The sequence below is a fragment of the Pseudorca crassidens genome, chromosome 9 (genome assembly GCF_039906515.1).
Source record: "Pseudorca crassidens isolate mPseCra1 chromosome 9, mPseCra1.hap1, whole genome shotgun sequence".
In the NCBI taxonomy this organism is placed as follows: domain Eukaryota; kingdom Metazoa; phylum Chordata; class Mammalia; order Artiodactyla; family Delphinidae; genus Pseudorca; species Pseudorca crassidens.
The window spans coordinates 52,511,231-52,527,477 of NC_090304.1; the positions used below are offsets into that span (position 1 = coordinate 52,511,231).

Consider the following 16,247-nt stretch of genomic DNA (forward strand, 5'->3'; position numbering starts at 1 on the left):
TATACATTTCCTAAAGTTTAATGAAAGTGCTTTTAAGTACTTAATTAAAGAACTGCTGGTTGAGCCTCTTCTTGCTCTGTGGTAGGCATTGGACTAGACATTCTGACTGGAGGATACAAAGGTAAATGCCCGATTTCAAGGAGAGTTATAATTATTCAAAAAATAATTATAATGTGGAAGTGATAAGTGAAAGATAAAGTTTAATATCAGTTCAAGAAGGCAGAGTAGCATAGTAATTTAGAGCAATGCTTCTCAAAGTACCACTCTGCGAAGATATTAGGAGCTTATGCCAAAATGTACATTAACGCTTTGCTTCCTTCATCAAGAAACTCTTGCCATTGAAAACAAAATGTTGATTGAATTAAAGTGTGTTTACTGACTGTGTCATGCTTCTTATCTTGTCTTGAACTGATAACAAGCAGTTTGCTTACCAGCAGCTTGTCTTTGGATCACACTTTGAGTAACAAGTGGTTAAGAGTAAAAGCTCTGGAATCAAACTGTCTGCATTTAAATCCTAGTTCTACCAGTTATTAGCAATATGACCTTGAGAAATTCTGAACCTCAGTTTCTTTGTCTTCATAATGGGGATGGTAATTTTCCTATTTCTTTGAGTTCTGAAAATTAAATAAGAAAATATATAATAGCACTTAACAGAACGTTTTAAACACTCTAAATAATATTATTGTTATTAGTAATTAACGAGATGTTTTTCAGCTGGCAGGGATTAGGGGCAGCATCTCAGACTAGGTGGTGGCAAAGAGGCATTAAATGCCATTTACAGAAAGTTATCATACCTACAGTGGATCAGCTCCTTGGAATAGTGTTTTAAATTTTCAGAAGGACTTTTTAAAATATTTTGTTTTTAATACCCTACTGTGAAAAGCTCTGGCTGCATTTGAGTAAAGGCAGGCAGGCAGTAACATTTGTTGAGCACCTACTATCATAACAGCCAGCCACTCTGCTAAATACTTTTTTTGTATATTACTTTACTTAATTCAGACAAGCACCTTGCCATAGTGTATCAAAGCATTGATTCTGCAGCCAGACTGCTTAGGTTGTGCTCTTGTTCTGCTACATTCTTACTGTGTGACATTGGGCAGTTTCCTTAACCTCTTTGTGTCTTGGTTTCCTCATTTGTAAAATGAGGTTAATAAAAGTACCTATCTAATAAAGCTATTGTGAAAATAAAGGGAGTTAATATATTTAAAATGCTTACAACTAAGTCCAGAAACTTTGGCTGCTATTATTATTGTTGTTATTATTATTAATAATATAATAAAAGCTTGCCTATAGTCGTAAATGGCAAGGTCTGGATTTGAACCCACTTCTCTTCCTCCAAATTCATAATTCCCTCTAACTGGTTCTCCACACTGCTTTTAGTGTAATCTTTCTAGAATGGAAATATGATCATGTCACTCTCATGCTTAAATTCCTTCCATGGCCTCCCATTCCTTTAGGATCAAAATAAAAGTTTCTCACATACCTTGCTAGGTGCTCCATGGCCTGGGCTTGCCTCTCTCACCTAAACTCACACTTCTCTCTCCCTCTCCTTCTATCTCCAGTTACACTGACTTTGTTTTTTGTCCTTTCCCACCTCAGGACCTTTGCATATGCTCTCTAAAGCCTAGAATACTCTTTCCCCTTCAGCTAATCAGCCCCTATTTTTTTCTTAGGCTTTATTTTAAATGTCACTTCTTCAGAGAACCTCATTAAGTTAGGTCTTTATGTTATATATTTAGGAGAAGTAAAGGGTATCTTCTTCCCTGGTGGCACAGTGGTTAAGAATCCGCCTGCCAGTGCAGGCGACATGGGTTCAAGCCCTGATCCGGGAAGATCCCACATGCCGCAGAGCAACTGAGCCCATGCGCCACAACTACTGAGCCTGCGCTCTAGAGCCCTTGAGCCACAACTACTTAGCCTGTGTGCCACAGCTACTCAAGCCCATGCACCTAGAGCCTGTGCTCTGCAACAAGAGAAGCCACCGCAATGAGAAGCCCGTGCACCACAACGAAGAGTAGCCCCTGCTCGCTGCAACTAGAGAAAGCCCGCACGCAGCAATGAAGACCCAACACAGCCAAAAATAAATAAGGAAAATAAATAAATTTATTTTTTTTAAAAAGGGTATATAACTTCCCTTTCAAAATGCTCATTCCTTACTCTCATAATTACTTGATTATTATTAGACTCTAAGATATGTAAGGCAGGGGTTGTTTCTGTCTGCATCAGCAGTCACACTAAAACCTTGCCCAGTACCTGACACATAGTAGGCACTGAATGAATATTTGTTGACTTGGATTGAGTTTCAGTAGGCATGAACATGAATTCTAGGATAACAAAATGAATGATGTGCTGCTTTTTGCCTCTTTCCTGGTTCTTTGCTCCAAATAGTAGAGCATAAAGAGATGTTCATTTTTAGCAATTCACTTCTCTGCACTGATTGAGGTTTTCAGACCATCATGTCAGGCATTCTTACTGCCCAGCTTTTCAGAGATAAAATGATTTTCTTTTCTTCTGATTTTCATTTTATCTTGATCCATTTTTCCTTTAGTAGTTGGGGGTAGGGCTCTGACCTTGAGATGGAATTGAGCAGGGGAACTGTGCGCTAGCTTTTGTTCTATAAATGGTCTGCCTTGCTGCAGCTGCAGCTCACCCAGAAGATGAGAGGAAGGGGCCTCTCCTGTGGGTCCTTTAATTTGCCTGCATCCCTTGCTGAGCAGGTGTCTGGAGAGATGGAAATCTTACTCATCTGGGAGCAGTTTCCAAGCCTGAAGCTGACCCAGCTCCTGTTCTCTGTGGAGAGTAAAAGCATCATTCATCATCATTCTCTGTAAGGCTGCTCTTTCCTTTTTTTTTTATTTTTTAGTCCACTTACATTTTTTAAAATGGAGGTATAACTTATATATAGTAGAGTCCACAGATTCTAAGTTCCCTAGCATCCCAGCAGGGTCCCTTGGGTCCTATCCCAGCACTACTCTTAAAAGCTAGCACTATTTTGTCACGTTAGGTTGACTTTTGAAATTCAACTACTTCATTTCTTCCCTTCTGTTTTTTTTTTTTAATATTTATTTATTTATTTATTTATTTTGGCTGTGCTGGGTCTTAGTTGCGGCATGTGGGATCTTCATTGCGGCCTGTGGGATCTTTTTTTAGTTGCAGCGTGCGGACTTCTTAGTTGCGGCATGCGAACTCTTAGTTGCAGTACATTTGCGGGATCTAGTTCCCTGACCAGGGATCAAACCCGGGCCCCCTGCATTGGGAGCGTGGAGTCTTACCCGCTGGACCACCAGGGAAGTCCCTTCCCTTCTGTTTTTACTATCTGATCATCCAAGTAATGTTTATTGCAGAAAATTTGGGACATACAGAAAAGAGTAGATACTAAAGAAAAAGATACCTATACTCTTACTACTCAAAGGCCTATTATACTTTGAAATGACTAGAGTTCTCAGTATTTTTTTTTATCGAACTATGTCTGGTTTTTCTGTTGGTTCTCTTCGAGGGTCTCATGCCTCCTTACTTTTGTAGAATGCCGTTTTTTGGAATGGCAAACATCTATGTTCATTCCTTACATCTTGTAATTAACTACCTCACCTATGAAGCCTTCCCCAAGCTCTCCCCCTTCTCTCCCTCTTGTCCCTGTAATGTTTGGTACATACCTATATTACCTTTGCCTTCCTGTAGTGCGGATGTTTGTGTACATACCTGTCTCTCCAAAACGCTCTTAGCAAGCTCCTTGAAAGCATAGACTGCATAGTGCCTACCAGACTGCCTAGGACAGACAGGATCTCAGTAAATGTTTGTTGAAAGAGTAAATGAATGAATAAACAAATCAATGGAATCTTATAAGTGTTGAGGAATAAAATGCATGTTTAGTGGCAACAATGAACAATTCTCACTTTATTCAGTCTTATCTGTGGAATGTCAAAAAGGAAAAAGAGCATTTTAGAGTGCTGTTTACTTTTCTGAAAGCTTTTACATAATTACTTTATTTGATTTTCCATAACCAGTCTATGAATGCATCCCAATTTTTTTTTTGTTTTGGCTGCACCACGTAGCATTCGGGATCTTAGTTCCCTGACCAGGGATCGAACCCATGCTCCCTGCAGTGGAAGCATGGAGTTTTAACCACCGGACCGCCAGGGAAGTCCCCAATTTTTTTTGTTGTTGTTTGTTTGTTTTTTACTGTACACGGGCCTCTCACTGTTGTGGCCTCTCCCATTGCGGAGCACAAGCTCCGGACGCGCAGGCTCAGCGGCCATGGCTCACGGGCCCAGCCGCTCCATGGCATGTGGGATCTTCCCGGACCGGGGCACGAACCCGTGTCCCCTGCATCGGCAGGCGGACTCTCAACCACTGCGCCACCAGGGAAGCCCCCCAATTTTTTTATATAAGGAAGTTATTACCAAAGGTAAATTTGAAGAGATCAGAGATTGTGCTATAAAATGGAAGGGGATGTTATTTAGGGAGGCTATCTGGAAGTTTGCAATACCTAGCATTTACTCACTGTTTATAAGGGCAAGGGAATTGGCATTTGTAGGCACAGTATACCTGGCAAATTACTTATGTAATCTTATTTAATTATTGCTACAACCCTATGAACTAGGTAGTATTATCTTCATTTAATAGCTGAAGAAACTAAGACTCAGAGAACTGAATTAGTTTGTCCAAGGTCAAATAGGTAGTAAGTGGCGAAGCCAACATTTAAATCCAGTACTGACTCTCATGTTTCTAATCCATTTTCTGTTACGCGCCAAACTTCTTTTCGTAGCAGTCCATCTGTAGAGGGCCATACTCCTTACTCTTAATTGATGAAGCTTTGTGTGGCATGAAAATTCAGCAATCCTACTGTTGTTATTATTATTCCATTTATCTTCAGTTTGAGGAATTTTTGATAAGATGAACACAACACTAATACCATATTTCTGTGTAGCCATCAGTTCTATTCATCACCATATCTGATTCTCACAATAATCTATTGATATAAGCCTAGATTGTAATCCCCTTTATACATGGAGAAACTGAGGCCCAGAGTGGGAAGGGACTTGCCTAAGTAAATATTGCTAATAAGTGACAGGGCCAAGACTTGACCCCAAGTCCAGCACTCTTTATTGTGGCATGTAGATCTGCTGAAGCCGATTGTAGTGAGCAGAGACTCTACAACAATGGTTCTCAACCTGGGGACGTTTAACAATGGTGATAATTTTGATTGTTATCACTTCGGGGGTACTACTGGCACTGTCTGGGTATAGAGATTAGGGATGCATACTCCAGCCCCGACAACAAGAATTATCTGTTCTAAAGGGTCAGTAGTGCTGATGTTGAGAAATCCTGCTCTAGAACTGGAGCAGGGGACTTCCCTGGCGGTCCAGTGGTTAAGACTCCACAGTTCCATCGCAGGCGGCACGGGTTTGATGCCTGGTTGGGAACTAAGATCCCACATGCCGCACGACACGGCCAAAAAATTTAAAAATAAAATAAAATAAAATAAAAGGATTGGGATTGGGTTTGGGTTTCGTGCTTCATTTCGTGCAGGATTGGGTTTCGTGCTTCATTTCTTCAGAAGAGGTGAAATACCCAAGGTTAGCCTCCAAAGTGTACCTAGTGATGAGCTTGATTCTTTCAGAAGTGGCTATTCTTTAGTAGCAGTAAATACTTAGTAATCACCAGGTTTTATTCAGAGTGTTATATTAGGCATGACTGGGGATGCAGGAAAGTATTAGACATGGTCTGTCCCCTCACGGAGTTTAGAGATTTCTGGAGGAGGCATAAGAGGATCTGGTTACTTTGCTCCTGGATGAAGATAAACAGCCCTAGATTGCAGGAGCTACTGCATGCAGTAGTGGCTGTACTCAGGGACTACCCTGACTGAAGTGGTGCTGCTGGCTTAAGAGAACCCTCCCAATAGCTGACTCTTCCTTCCCACAGTTATGCGATGCCCACCAAAACCGTGGAGGTGTTGCAGTTGCAGGACCAAGGCAGGAAAATGCTCCTGGACTCAGTTCTTACCACCCATGAGCGAGTGGTTCAGGTAGGTACTCTGGCAGAAATTTGAAATGTATTTGCCTCTCCTGGTTCTTTTCTCTATCCTGATCTCTTGGTTGAGCTTCAAACATGCTCTCCAGTTGTCTACTGGGTTTCTCCGTTAAAATGGTCCACAGGTGCCCTCACTCAGTGTATACAAAACTAATTGTAGAGGGACTGATGTTTTTTTCCTGTAATCCTCCTCACCTTTGAGCTTAATGCTTGACCCTTCTTTGCCCTTGGGTATCCATTCATTCTCCAAATTCAGTGGCTTCTACCCCTAAAAATCTTTCAGATCCATCCACTTTGCTGTACGATCATATCAATGTGATCGTGTTATTGTCCTGCCTAGAACGCCTCAGTGGCTTCCCTTTTGCTCTGTACCCATTAGCAGTCACTCCTCTTTCCCCGTCCCCCCAGGTCCTGGCAACCACTAACCTGCTTTCCACTTCTATGGTTTTATCTCTTCTAGGCATTTCTTCAAATGGAATTATATAAAATATGGCCTTTTATATCTAGCTTCTTTCACTTAGCATAATGTTTTCAAGGTTCATCCATGTTGTAGCATGTATCAGTATTTCATTCCTTTTTACTGCCAAGTAATATTCCAACAAATGGACATCGCCCCTTTTTGATCCACTCAAGAAACATATCAGGAAGGTAACCAGAGGTATGTTAAGGTAGTAAAACCCTAAATTTGTGTTAAAATTTTAAATAATTAAAGTACTTACAATCTTGGTTCTTTAAATATTATCAGGAATAAATTATTTGAGCTACCTTTTATGACAGCTCTAACTTGCCACTGAGGCTCACAGGATAAAGTTTGAACTCTTTGATTAGCACCTAAGTGCCTTCATGTTACTCCTCCTGCTTTTCTTCTTCACACCCCCTTTCATTCCAGCCACACATGTCACTAGTTTCAATTCCCTAGTACTGTACTTTTCCTCCACATTTTACTGAATATTGCTTCCTCTGCCTTAAAAAAACCTCCACACTACTGCTGAATTCTCCCAATTTAGTCCTGTATTTCAAGACTCTAACCAGATGTTACCTCTTTTGGAAGCTTTTTCTGACCCTCCTGATTGTTAGGTAGGTGTTTCTCTTGTGGGTTCCCACAGCCCACTGCATGCCCTTCTACCACACATCTGATTTAACTCTGGATTGTCAGCACAGGGTCTGACAACAACAGGTCCCAGTCTATGTGGGTAAACCTGAGTTGATTCAGAAAGTCATCCTGGACTTGACCTCTTGATCCAGTTATGACATTCATTGCCTACAAGAGCAGATATTGGCCATGACCATCTTAGTAACCAGACAACTTGGCAGATCAGCAAGAGAAATCCTGGAAAGTCTGGGCTCCAAAAACAGCTCTGGATGTTAATCCTTCACCCAAAGGCCCTCTAGCTCTGCTGGAGCTGACATTTGAGCCCTTGCCATGTCTGCCCAATCACCTAGGTTTCAGTGCCTCTCTTAGAGCATCTTCTTTCCTTTTGCAGATCAGCGGTTTGAGTGCTACATTTGCAGAGATTTTCTTGGAAATAATCCAAAGCAATCTTCCTGAAGGAGTCAAACTGTCAGTGAAGGAGGTATGTGCTAATATGAGAAGAGGCCTGCTGGTGGGCTCAAAATATGGAATAGAAAATCTGAACTGGCTGGCTTTAGAAACAAAGACATATGAATAATTTAGCCCAGATAAAAATAATAAGGAAAGGTGTGCAGGCTGCTTTACCGTGATCATTTTTCTGGCTTTCCCAGTGCATCAGGGATGATGCTTTATAGACCATGGAAATTGAACTCCATCACAGCATCCTGATATTAGGCGTGAGCCCATTACACCCAAAAATTCCCTCCCTTGAGGCAGTTGTATAGCAGAAAGAACATGATTTACGATCCCATACAGTGTAATTAAACAGAACACAAATAGGGAAATATACTTAAGGCAGGGAGAAAGTCCAATTCAACTTTGAATCCTTGATACCTAATATAAGTCTGGTACATAGTAGCTACTCAGTAAAAGTTAGTTGAATCTAAATCATTTTCTGCAGAGCTGGCTGATGGATCCTTTTCTGATGCTGGGCATATTTGAGTAACTCTGTAGTAATTCCCTCTTATCTTCTTTTTCTTCTCCTCAGCACACTGAAGAAGACTTCAAAGGAAGGTTCAAAGCTCGGCCAGAACTGGAAGAACTGCTAGCCAAGTTGAACTAGCTCACTGTAGACCCTTTCATGCCAGCACTGGTGATACTGAGTGGCAATGGAAAGAGCTTCCTGGGTGGCCAAAGTTAAGAAAGAGACCCTGACCCTCAATATCATAAGTACCCATCTCCACAGCCAGGAGTGCCTCCTCTCCTCTGTGAAGGAGTGCTTGCCGACTGTCACCACGTTCCTTTGAGCCAACCCTAGGTATCTTCCATCTAATAAAAATCTGCTAATGATGGATGTGTGTGTATGTGAGAAGTCAGTCCATCCTGTCGAGTATATTTAACTAAGGGATTCAATTTCTCTTTGCCGGGTGCTTTAGCACATAAGCATGTCCCCCTTCAGTATTTCTCCAATTAGAGTGAACTCATCCTTTAAATCAACCTGGCATGGAGTCCCTTTAGTGAAGCACGCAATCATAAGTAAACTCTCTGTGGATAGGAGGCATAGGGAGGGAGATTTTGTATATGAAAAAACCCTCCAGATAGGATCAGGGTCTGTCCATAAGTGAAAAAAAAGTACTTTGTGGGGTAGTGAGTGACCTGTCATAAGTATGCAGGTAGATGTTACATAACTGCAAATTAGGGTTGCCTGGAAGGAGTTTAAGCAAAGAATTAAAGGTTGATCTTGGTCACGTGTCAGAAAACTACTACTTGTGAGCCAAATACCAACAACTGCCTATTTGCATTTTTTTTTTTTTTTTTTTTTGCGGTACGTGGGCCTCTCACTGTTGCGGCGTCTCCCGTTGCGGAGCACAGGATCCGGATGCGCAGGCTCAGCGGCCATGGCTCACGGGCCTAGCCGCTCCGCGGCATGTGGGATCTTCCCAGACTGGGGCACAAACCCGTGTCCCCTGCATCGGCAGGCGGACTCTCAACCACTGCGCCACCAGGGAAGCCCGCCTATTTGCTTTTTAAAAATAATTTATTGAGGCGAAATTCACATGTCACAAAACGAACCATTTTAAAGTGAATAATTCAGTGGTATTTAATGCATTTGCAGTGTTGTGCAACCTCTATCCAGTTCCAAAACCCCATTGCCTGTTTTTGTAAATAAAGGCTTATTGGAATAGAGCCCTGCTTATTCATTTACACACTGTCTGTGGCTGCTTTTATGCTACAATGGCAGAGTTGAGTAGCTGTGACAGAGACTGTTATGCAAAAACATTTTTACATGGTCCTTTATAAAAATAGTTTGTCAAACCCTGATCCAAGTCATTGGTTCTCAAACTTAAGCATACATTAGAATCACCTGCAAGGCTTTTTAAAAAATTTATTTATTTATGGCTGTGTTGGGTCTTCGTTGCTGCGCGGGCTTTCTCTAGTTGTGCTGAATGGGGACTACTCTTCATTGTGGTGTGCAGGCTTCTCATTGCAGTGGCTTCTCTTGTTGCGGAGCATGGGCTCTAGGTGCACGGGTTTCACTAGCTGTGGCATGTGGGCTTCAGTAGTTACGGCTTGCAGGCTTTAGAGAGCAGGCTCAGTAGTTGTGGCACACGGGCTCAGTTGCTCCGTGGCATGTGGGATCTTCCCAGACCAGGGCTGGAACCCGTGTCCCCTGCATTGGCAGGCGGATTTTTTTTTTTTTTTTTTTGCGGTATGCGGGCCTCTCACTGTTGTGGCCTCTCCAGTTGCAGAGCACAGGTTCCAGACGCACAGGCTCAGCGGCCATGGCGCATGGGCCCAGCCGCTCCGTGGCATGTGGGATCTTCCCAGACCGGGGCACGAACCCGTGTCTCTTGCATCGGCAGGCGGACTCTCAACCACTGCGCCAACAGGGAAACCCCAGGCGGATTCTTAACCGCTGTGCCACCAGGGAAGCCCCTGCACGGCTTTTTAAAACACAACTTACTAGGCTCCATCCCCAGATTTTCTGACTTAGGAGATCTTGAGCAAGGGTGATGCTGCTGCTGGTCCAGAGTTACCTCTTTCAGAACCATTAGTCTAAATTGACCTCTAATGTTTTTCCTATTCTGAGCATTAGTGCATTCCTACTTTTGTACAGAATAGCTATAATTTATTGAGCTAGACCCTATGCTAGGTACTACATTAGCTCTAATCCTCACACCAGTTTTTTAGGGTATATATATGAGTGTGTGTGGTATCTGAGTGTATCACACTCAAATTTATTGAGCCCTAATTTGCTATGTACTTTATACAGATTATCCTTGAGATTGATGGTATTATCTCAGTCTTACAGGTGGAGAAACTGAGGTTTGGAGAGATGAAGCGACTTCCTAGGGTCACACAGTTATTAAGTGGCAGACCCTGTCACCCCCTACTTTTCTGGGATACCCATGCATAGAGGTCTGTGGGACCTTAGAGCATTCTTAACATTGTGTGTACTTTTCTGAAACTCATCAGTTTCAGTCCTGAAGTTATTTTGTTTTTTTTTCGAGTTGGTTTCCAAAGGCAACAAGAGGAAACTCAGATTTCCTCCCAAGGTGTAACACTAAGGGAGGGCTGTCAAGATAGCAGGTGCCTTCAATTAAAATGCTTTTCTGAATTCAAATTGAAAGCTCAGCAGGCCAGGACTTACACGTGAACCCCACTGGGAGTGTGGGCAGAATTTGCCAGGTGAGGACTGATATTTTGGTTTCAGAATTGCTCATTGCTGAGTCTCCTTTAGGGAAGATGAAAGAGCAGCAGCTAATGGATGAGTGTAAAGTTGGAGGATGTGTAGTGACTTGAAGATAAAAAGGTGAATAAACGCATGTATACACACAGATACACGCTGCCTCCATATCATGTGGGCAATGGGCAATGTCATGTGGACCCCATTTAGGAGTCTGGAATACAGTGGTATTTTCCAGTTGCCCACATTTCCTTGTTATTAATTTGTGAAAGCAAGATGTAAGGTTTCATAAATTGACAAGATATTAGAGCTAAGGGACCTTGGAACCCAGCCAGCCTAAAGCAAGTGCAGGTTAGGGGCCCAGGAAGGGCAGTGCTTTACTCAAGGTGACAGGGCACCTCGTTGGCAGAGGTGGGAGCAGGATTCAGATCTCTTGATTCCCAGTGCATCACTTTCCATTACATCACTGAGGGATGAGTCAGGCTTATCTCTTAAACTGGAGGCTGCTGGGTTCTGTCACCTTGGAGCTCTTGTGTCACTGACCTAGTTGATTTATCCTCTGACCAGAGCCAAAGGGCTTTTGTTGCTCATGATTAGTCTGACCTGAAACAAATAGAAATTGCTCATAATGCCTTATCCTGGTACGAGGGACAGATATTCTGATTGCTAGAACCTCAGAGTTACAAAACAATTATAAGCTTCATTTGATTTTCCAGAGGGAAATGAACTTCCCTAGGATCACATGGCAGTGAAATCAAATGGAGTGCAAATCTCTGGGCTCTAGGTTGAAAATACCGTCCCCTCCCTTCCTGAGACAACCTACGATATTATAAAGAAAAGAGGCAGACAAACCTGAGCTATTCCCAATTTCTACATTTATTAGTTTTGAGGCCTCAGGTGAGTTATTTTAACCTCATTAAGCCTCAGTTTTCTGATCTGTAAAGTGAGGATAATCCCTTGTAGGAGCTTGAGATGGAGATCATGAACACAATGGGCAAGCATGTGCTCAGTAAATGTTAGATTGCCTTCCCATCTAAACTTCACTATACAGTTTTTTTTTAAAAAGTTTATTTATTTAGGCTGCATCGGGTCTTACTTGCAGCACACGGGATCTTCCTTGCAGCATGTGGGATCTTTGGTCGTGGTGTGCAGGCTTCTCTCTAGTTGTGGTGCACAGGTTCCAGGGCATGCAGACTTTAGAGCACGCAGGCTTAGTTGCCCTGTGGCATGTGGGATCTTAGTTCCCCGACCAGGGATAGAACCCACGTCCCCTGCATTGGAAGGTGGATTGTTAATCACTAGACCACCAGTGAAGTCCCTCACTATACTTTTGTAAAAGATTATTTTTTCATTGAGGTATAATTTATCTATAGTGAAACACACAGATCTTAAGTGTGTATTTGATCAGTTTTGAAAATGCAGTCACCTATGAAACCTACACTTATATCAAGTTAAAGAACATTTCCATCTCCCCAGAAAGTTCCCCTACATTCTTTCATAGTCATTCTTCCCAGAAACAACCACTAATCTTATTCCTATTGCCATAGGTTTCACCTATCTAGAACAACATATAAATATCATAGAGTTATAACCTTTTGTGTCTGACTTCATTCACTTACCCTGATGTTTTACCCACATTGTTGCATGTAGCCATAGTTCATTCCTTCAGCATACTTTTAGTTTTGAACCCAGTTAGGGTTAAATTATGCCTAGTACCGCTGCAAAAACATGAGAGCTAGGCAAGAGGGAAGAAAAAAAAGGAAGGTCAATGGATTAGGAATCAGGGTAGCTGGGTTCTAGTTTTGGCTCTATCAATGCATAACCTTTGAAATAATCTATTTTGATCTTCATTTTACAGATGACTTAACTGGCCCAGGAGGGAAAGAAACTTGTCCAAGGTCACTCACAGGGATAGCTGCAGATCACTCGATTCCTGGTTGAGTACACATTACTGAGATTTTTAGAAATGGATTTTTATGTGGATCAGTAACTTTCAAGAAGGACCAAATGTCCAGGTTAAATGGGCAGTTTTCCTAGTGAAGGCCAGTGGATTTCTCAGCTTGTTAGTCCCTTTGTTCTGGCTGGGGATGCCTTGTTCCTCCACCATCGAGCCTAAAAATTGCCAGCTGTGGATTCTGAAAGAGTATTTTTTAGTTGGAGAGAAAGAAATGGAATCTGGATATTCTGGCCATTCAGACAATGTAGCAACACTCAGAGACCCCAGTCCCCACTGTTCTAGGATGTAAAGTATATTTAGGGAAGGAAAGCTCTCTGAGCATGCATTGGGTTATGTCTGGAACTAGACCTGCTGACAAGGCACTACAGACAGAAGCAGCCAATGTGTCTTGTGCTTGTTTAATCTGTACTTTAATCTTCGTGCCATTTTTGTCTTCAAATGTCTGATCTCCCTGGAGAATCTGAAATGATTCATTTAGTTCTTATACTCCCCCTGGAATAACTTTTATTCTCAGACATTTCAGTTTTAGAGAATCAGCTCCATGTTTAGACAGAATAGCCAGGCTCTGAAAGATGTCCAGGCTCTGAGGAATGACAACTCTTCAGAAGATAACTGCTAGAGAAGGAAAGAATCCCTCCTGCGTCCTCTGCCTGTTTTAAGTCCCTGCTGGAGCAGAGCACGGAGCCCTAGCATTCCATACAGTGGAAAAGTATATAAGGTTTCAACTTGGACTTCCTCCAGTTCTCCTCGGATTTCTAAAGTCAGCAGCCCACGATTTGGTCTGGCAACTTTACCTGAGGGGGGAAGAGTGGGAGGAGTATCTCATTACTCATCTAGTAAAACACTTTACAGTGCACCTTTGTACTGAGCACTGGCCATATCTCCAGCCAAGGAACTTGCAGGGAAGAGCCAAATCATGAGTCTGCCCTAGGCCTAGCCAACGGTGGCACCCAGCCAACAGATCTCTCCACTCATCCCTGGCACCAGGCCTCTCTGCAGAGGTAGATGTAGAGTGTATAGGGATAGGCATGGACCACCCTAAACTCCAGGTCCATGGCTGTGGGCTACAGAGCTGAGAGACTAAAAAACCATACTAATCTAGAACACTGTGGGGAACACCGTACTAGGCACTGGATGCTTGTGAGAGAGAACAGAGCTGAGAATAGCATAGGCTTTAGAACATACACTTGGAGTCTGATGCCCAATCTGTCCTTTATTTCCTCCTCTGTAAAGGAGAGTTAATAGTGTTATGAGGATTAAATGAGATAATGTAACTCAGGACAGTGACTAGCACACAATAATAATAATAGCTAACATTTAGTGAATGCTTACTATGTGCCAGATGCTATTTCTAAGCTCTTTACCAATATTGACTCATTCTTTCGGCAACCCTGTGAGGAAGATCTACACGTATTAGCTTTGATGCCTTTGAGGAAGGTATTATAACTGCATTTTTACAGAAGAAAAAACAGATCGAGATGTTAAGTAGTTTGCCCAAAACCACATGGCTAATAAGTGGCATAGTGGAATTTGAAAGCAGCATATCATAGGGATTGAGAGCACAGATTCTGGAACCAGATAGCCTGAGTTAAATGCTTCATACATATTAGTTACAGTAGTTCAATAAATACAACTTTTATTACCAGGTATTTATATATTACCTCTCATTTAATTCTTTTAGTGTGCCTATTAAATAGGAATTATCCCCATTTATTGATACTTGAGGAAACAGTCTTGGGTGGCAATAGAGCCCTCTTTGCCCAAACACATTTTGTGACCGTCCCAGTGTTAGCTTCCTGTCAACTGGAGTCCTTCCAATCCTGCTCCCTCCACTTAGCTGGTTTGAAAGCCATTCCTCCTGCTGAGGTCCTTCCACCCTTTCCCTTTGCTAGAATACCCTGCCCCCCATGACCTATTATTTCTATTTTAATTATACAAATTAATATATAGGTACATTTCTGTTGTAACATATTTGAATATATAAGAATACAGTCCTCACTGATGGAACTTCACACTATGACCACTTATTCACTATTATAAACAATGCTGCAATGAACATAATAGATGTTTAAGCGGATTCCTAAAAGAGGAATTGCTGTTTAAATATTTAAAACATTTGTAGATCTCACCAAATTGCCCTGAAAAGCTTTACTAATTTATGATCCCTTCAATAGTGTGAATGTGTCTGTTTCTCTCCATCCCCACCAACACTGGTCATTATAAATACTTTTAATTTTTGTCAACAGGATCATCTAATAGTACTTTTGTTTTGTTTTGTTTTGGTTTAGTTTTTTTTTGCGGTACTCGGGCCTCTCACTGTTGTAGCCTCTCCTATTGCAGAGCACAGGCTCCAGACGCGCAGGCTCAGCGGCCATGGCTCACAGGCCCAGCTGCTCCGCGGCATGTGGGATCTTCCCGGACCGGGGCATGAACCCGCGTCCCCTGCATCGGCAGGCGGACTCTCAACCACTGCGCCACCAGGGAAGCCCTACTTTTGTTTTTAAGATCTGTATTTCTCTGATTATAAGTGATGTAGAATATATTTACATTTTCCTATGTTTTGGGAGCATATTTAACTTTGCTCACTTTTCAGTTGGGCTATTTGCTTTTTCTTACTGATTTCTAGTTTTTTTGTTTGTTTGTTTGTTTTGCCGCACCATGCGGCATGCAGGATCTTAGTTCCCCGACCAGGGATCAAACCCGTGCCCCCTGCAATGGAAGCAGTGTCTTAACCACTGGACCACCAGAGAAATCCCTCTAGGGACTTTTTATTTGTTGCAGATGGTAATCCTTTCTGCTATATATGTTACAAATATGTAGTGCCTACTTCATCTTTAATGGTGTCAACTCAACTACCTCCCTTCTCTTTGAGATTCTTGCTGACAGCTGCAGTCCACACTGCTACCTCTGATGACCCACAGCATTGGGTACACATGGCCCAACAGAGATTCACTCATCCTTTTATATATATATATATACACACACACACACACACAATCATCCTCTTCTGCCTGAAGGCTGAAATTGGATTTTATTGTTCTTTGAACTCACATTCCTCATATCTTCTCCCCTTCTCTCTTTCTTTCCTTCTCGAATACCAACACAAAGGCTCAAAGTAGTTTTAAGGCCTACTATATTTCAGACTTGTGCTTCTAATATATATATATATATATATCTTTACCTGTTAATGCAACAGAGTCTGGCATATGAGAGGCACTCAGTATTTGTTTTCCCATTTCCCTTCTTCCTTCCATTAGACTGACTGAAACATCCAGAACAATTGATGAAAGAGAAAGTCATTTACATCATTGTCAGGAATTAATTAGTTGTTCTAGTGTTGTTTTGTTTCTCTTAAACCAGACTAAGGCAACATAAAGGCAGAGATCATATTTTCATCATATCAATTTCCTACACAGTGCCTGGCATATGAGAAGGTCTCAGAAAAACTTGATATTTTTGAACCAATGCCTGAATAAATGAAGAACTGACTAGGTAACCAA

The 16,247-nt window shown here is 42.0% G+C and overlaps 1 protein-coding gene across 1 annotated transcript in view; it reads left to right on the plus strand.

Moving 5' to 3' along the window:
- The window catches only part of MRPL48 (mitochondrial ribosomal protein L48), a 62,672-nt gene extending 54,216 nt beyond the window's left edge, over positions 1 to 8,456 (plus strand). Inside the window, exons 7-9 of the mRNA XM_067751682.1 lie at positions 5,923 to 6,025; positions 7,515 to 7,604; positions 8,151 to 8,456. Coding sequence (XP_067607783.1) covers positions 5,923 to 6,025; positions 7,515 to 7,604; positions 8,151 to 8,225 — 268 coding nt within the window. The 3' untranslated portion in view covers positions 8,226 to 8,456. The remainder of the gene's footprint in view (positions 1 to 5,922; positions 6,026 to 7,514; positions 7,605 to 8,150) is intronic.
- Positions 8,457 to 16,247: the final 7,791 nt, after the last annotated feature.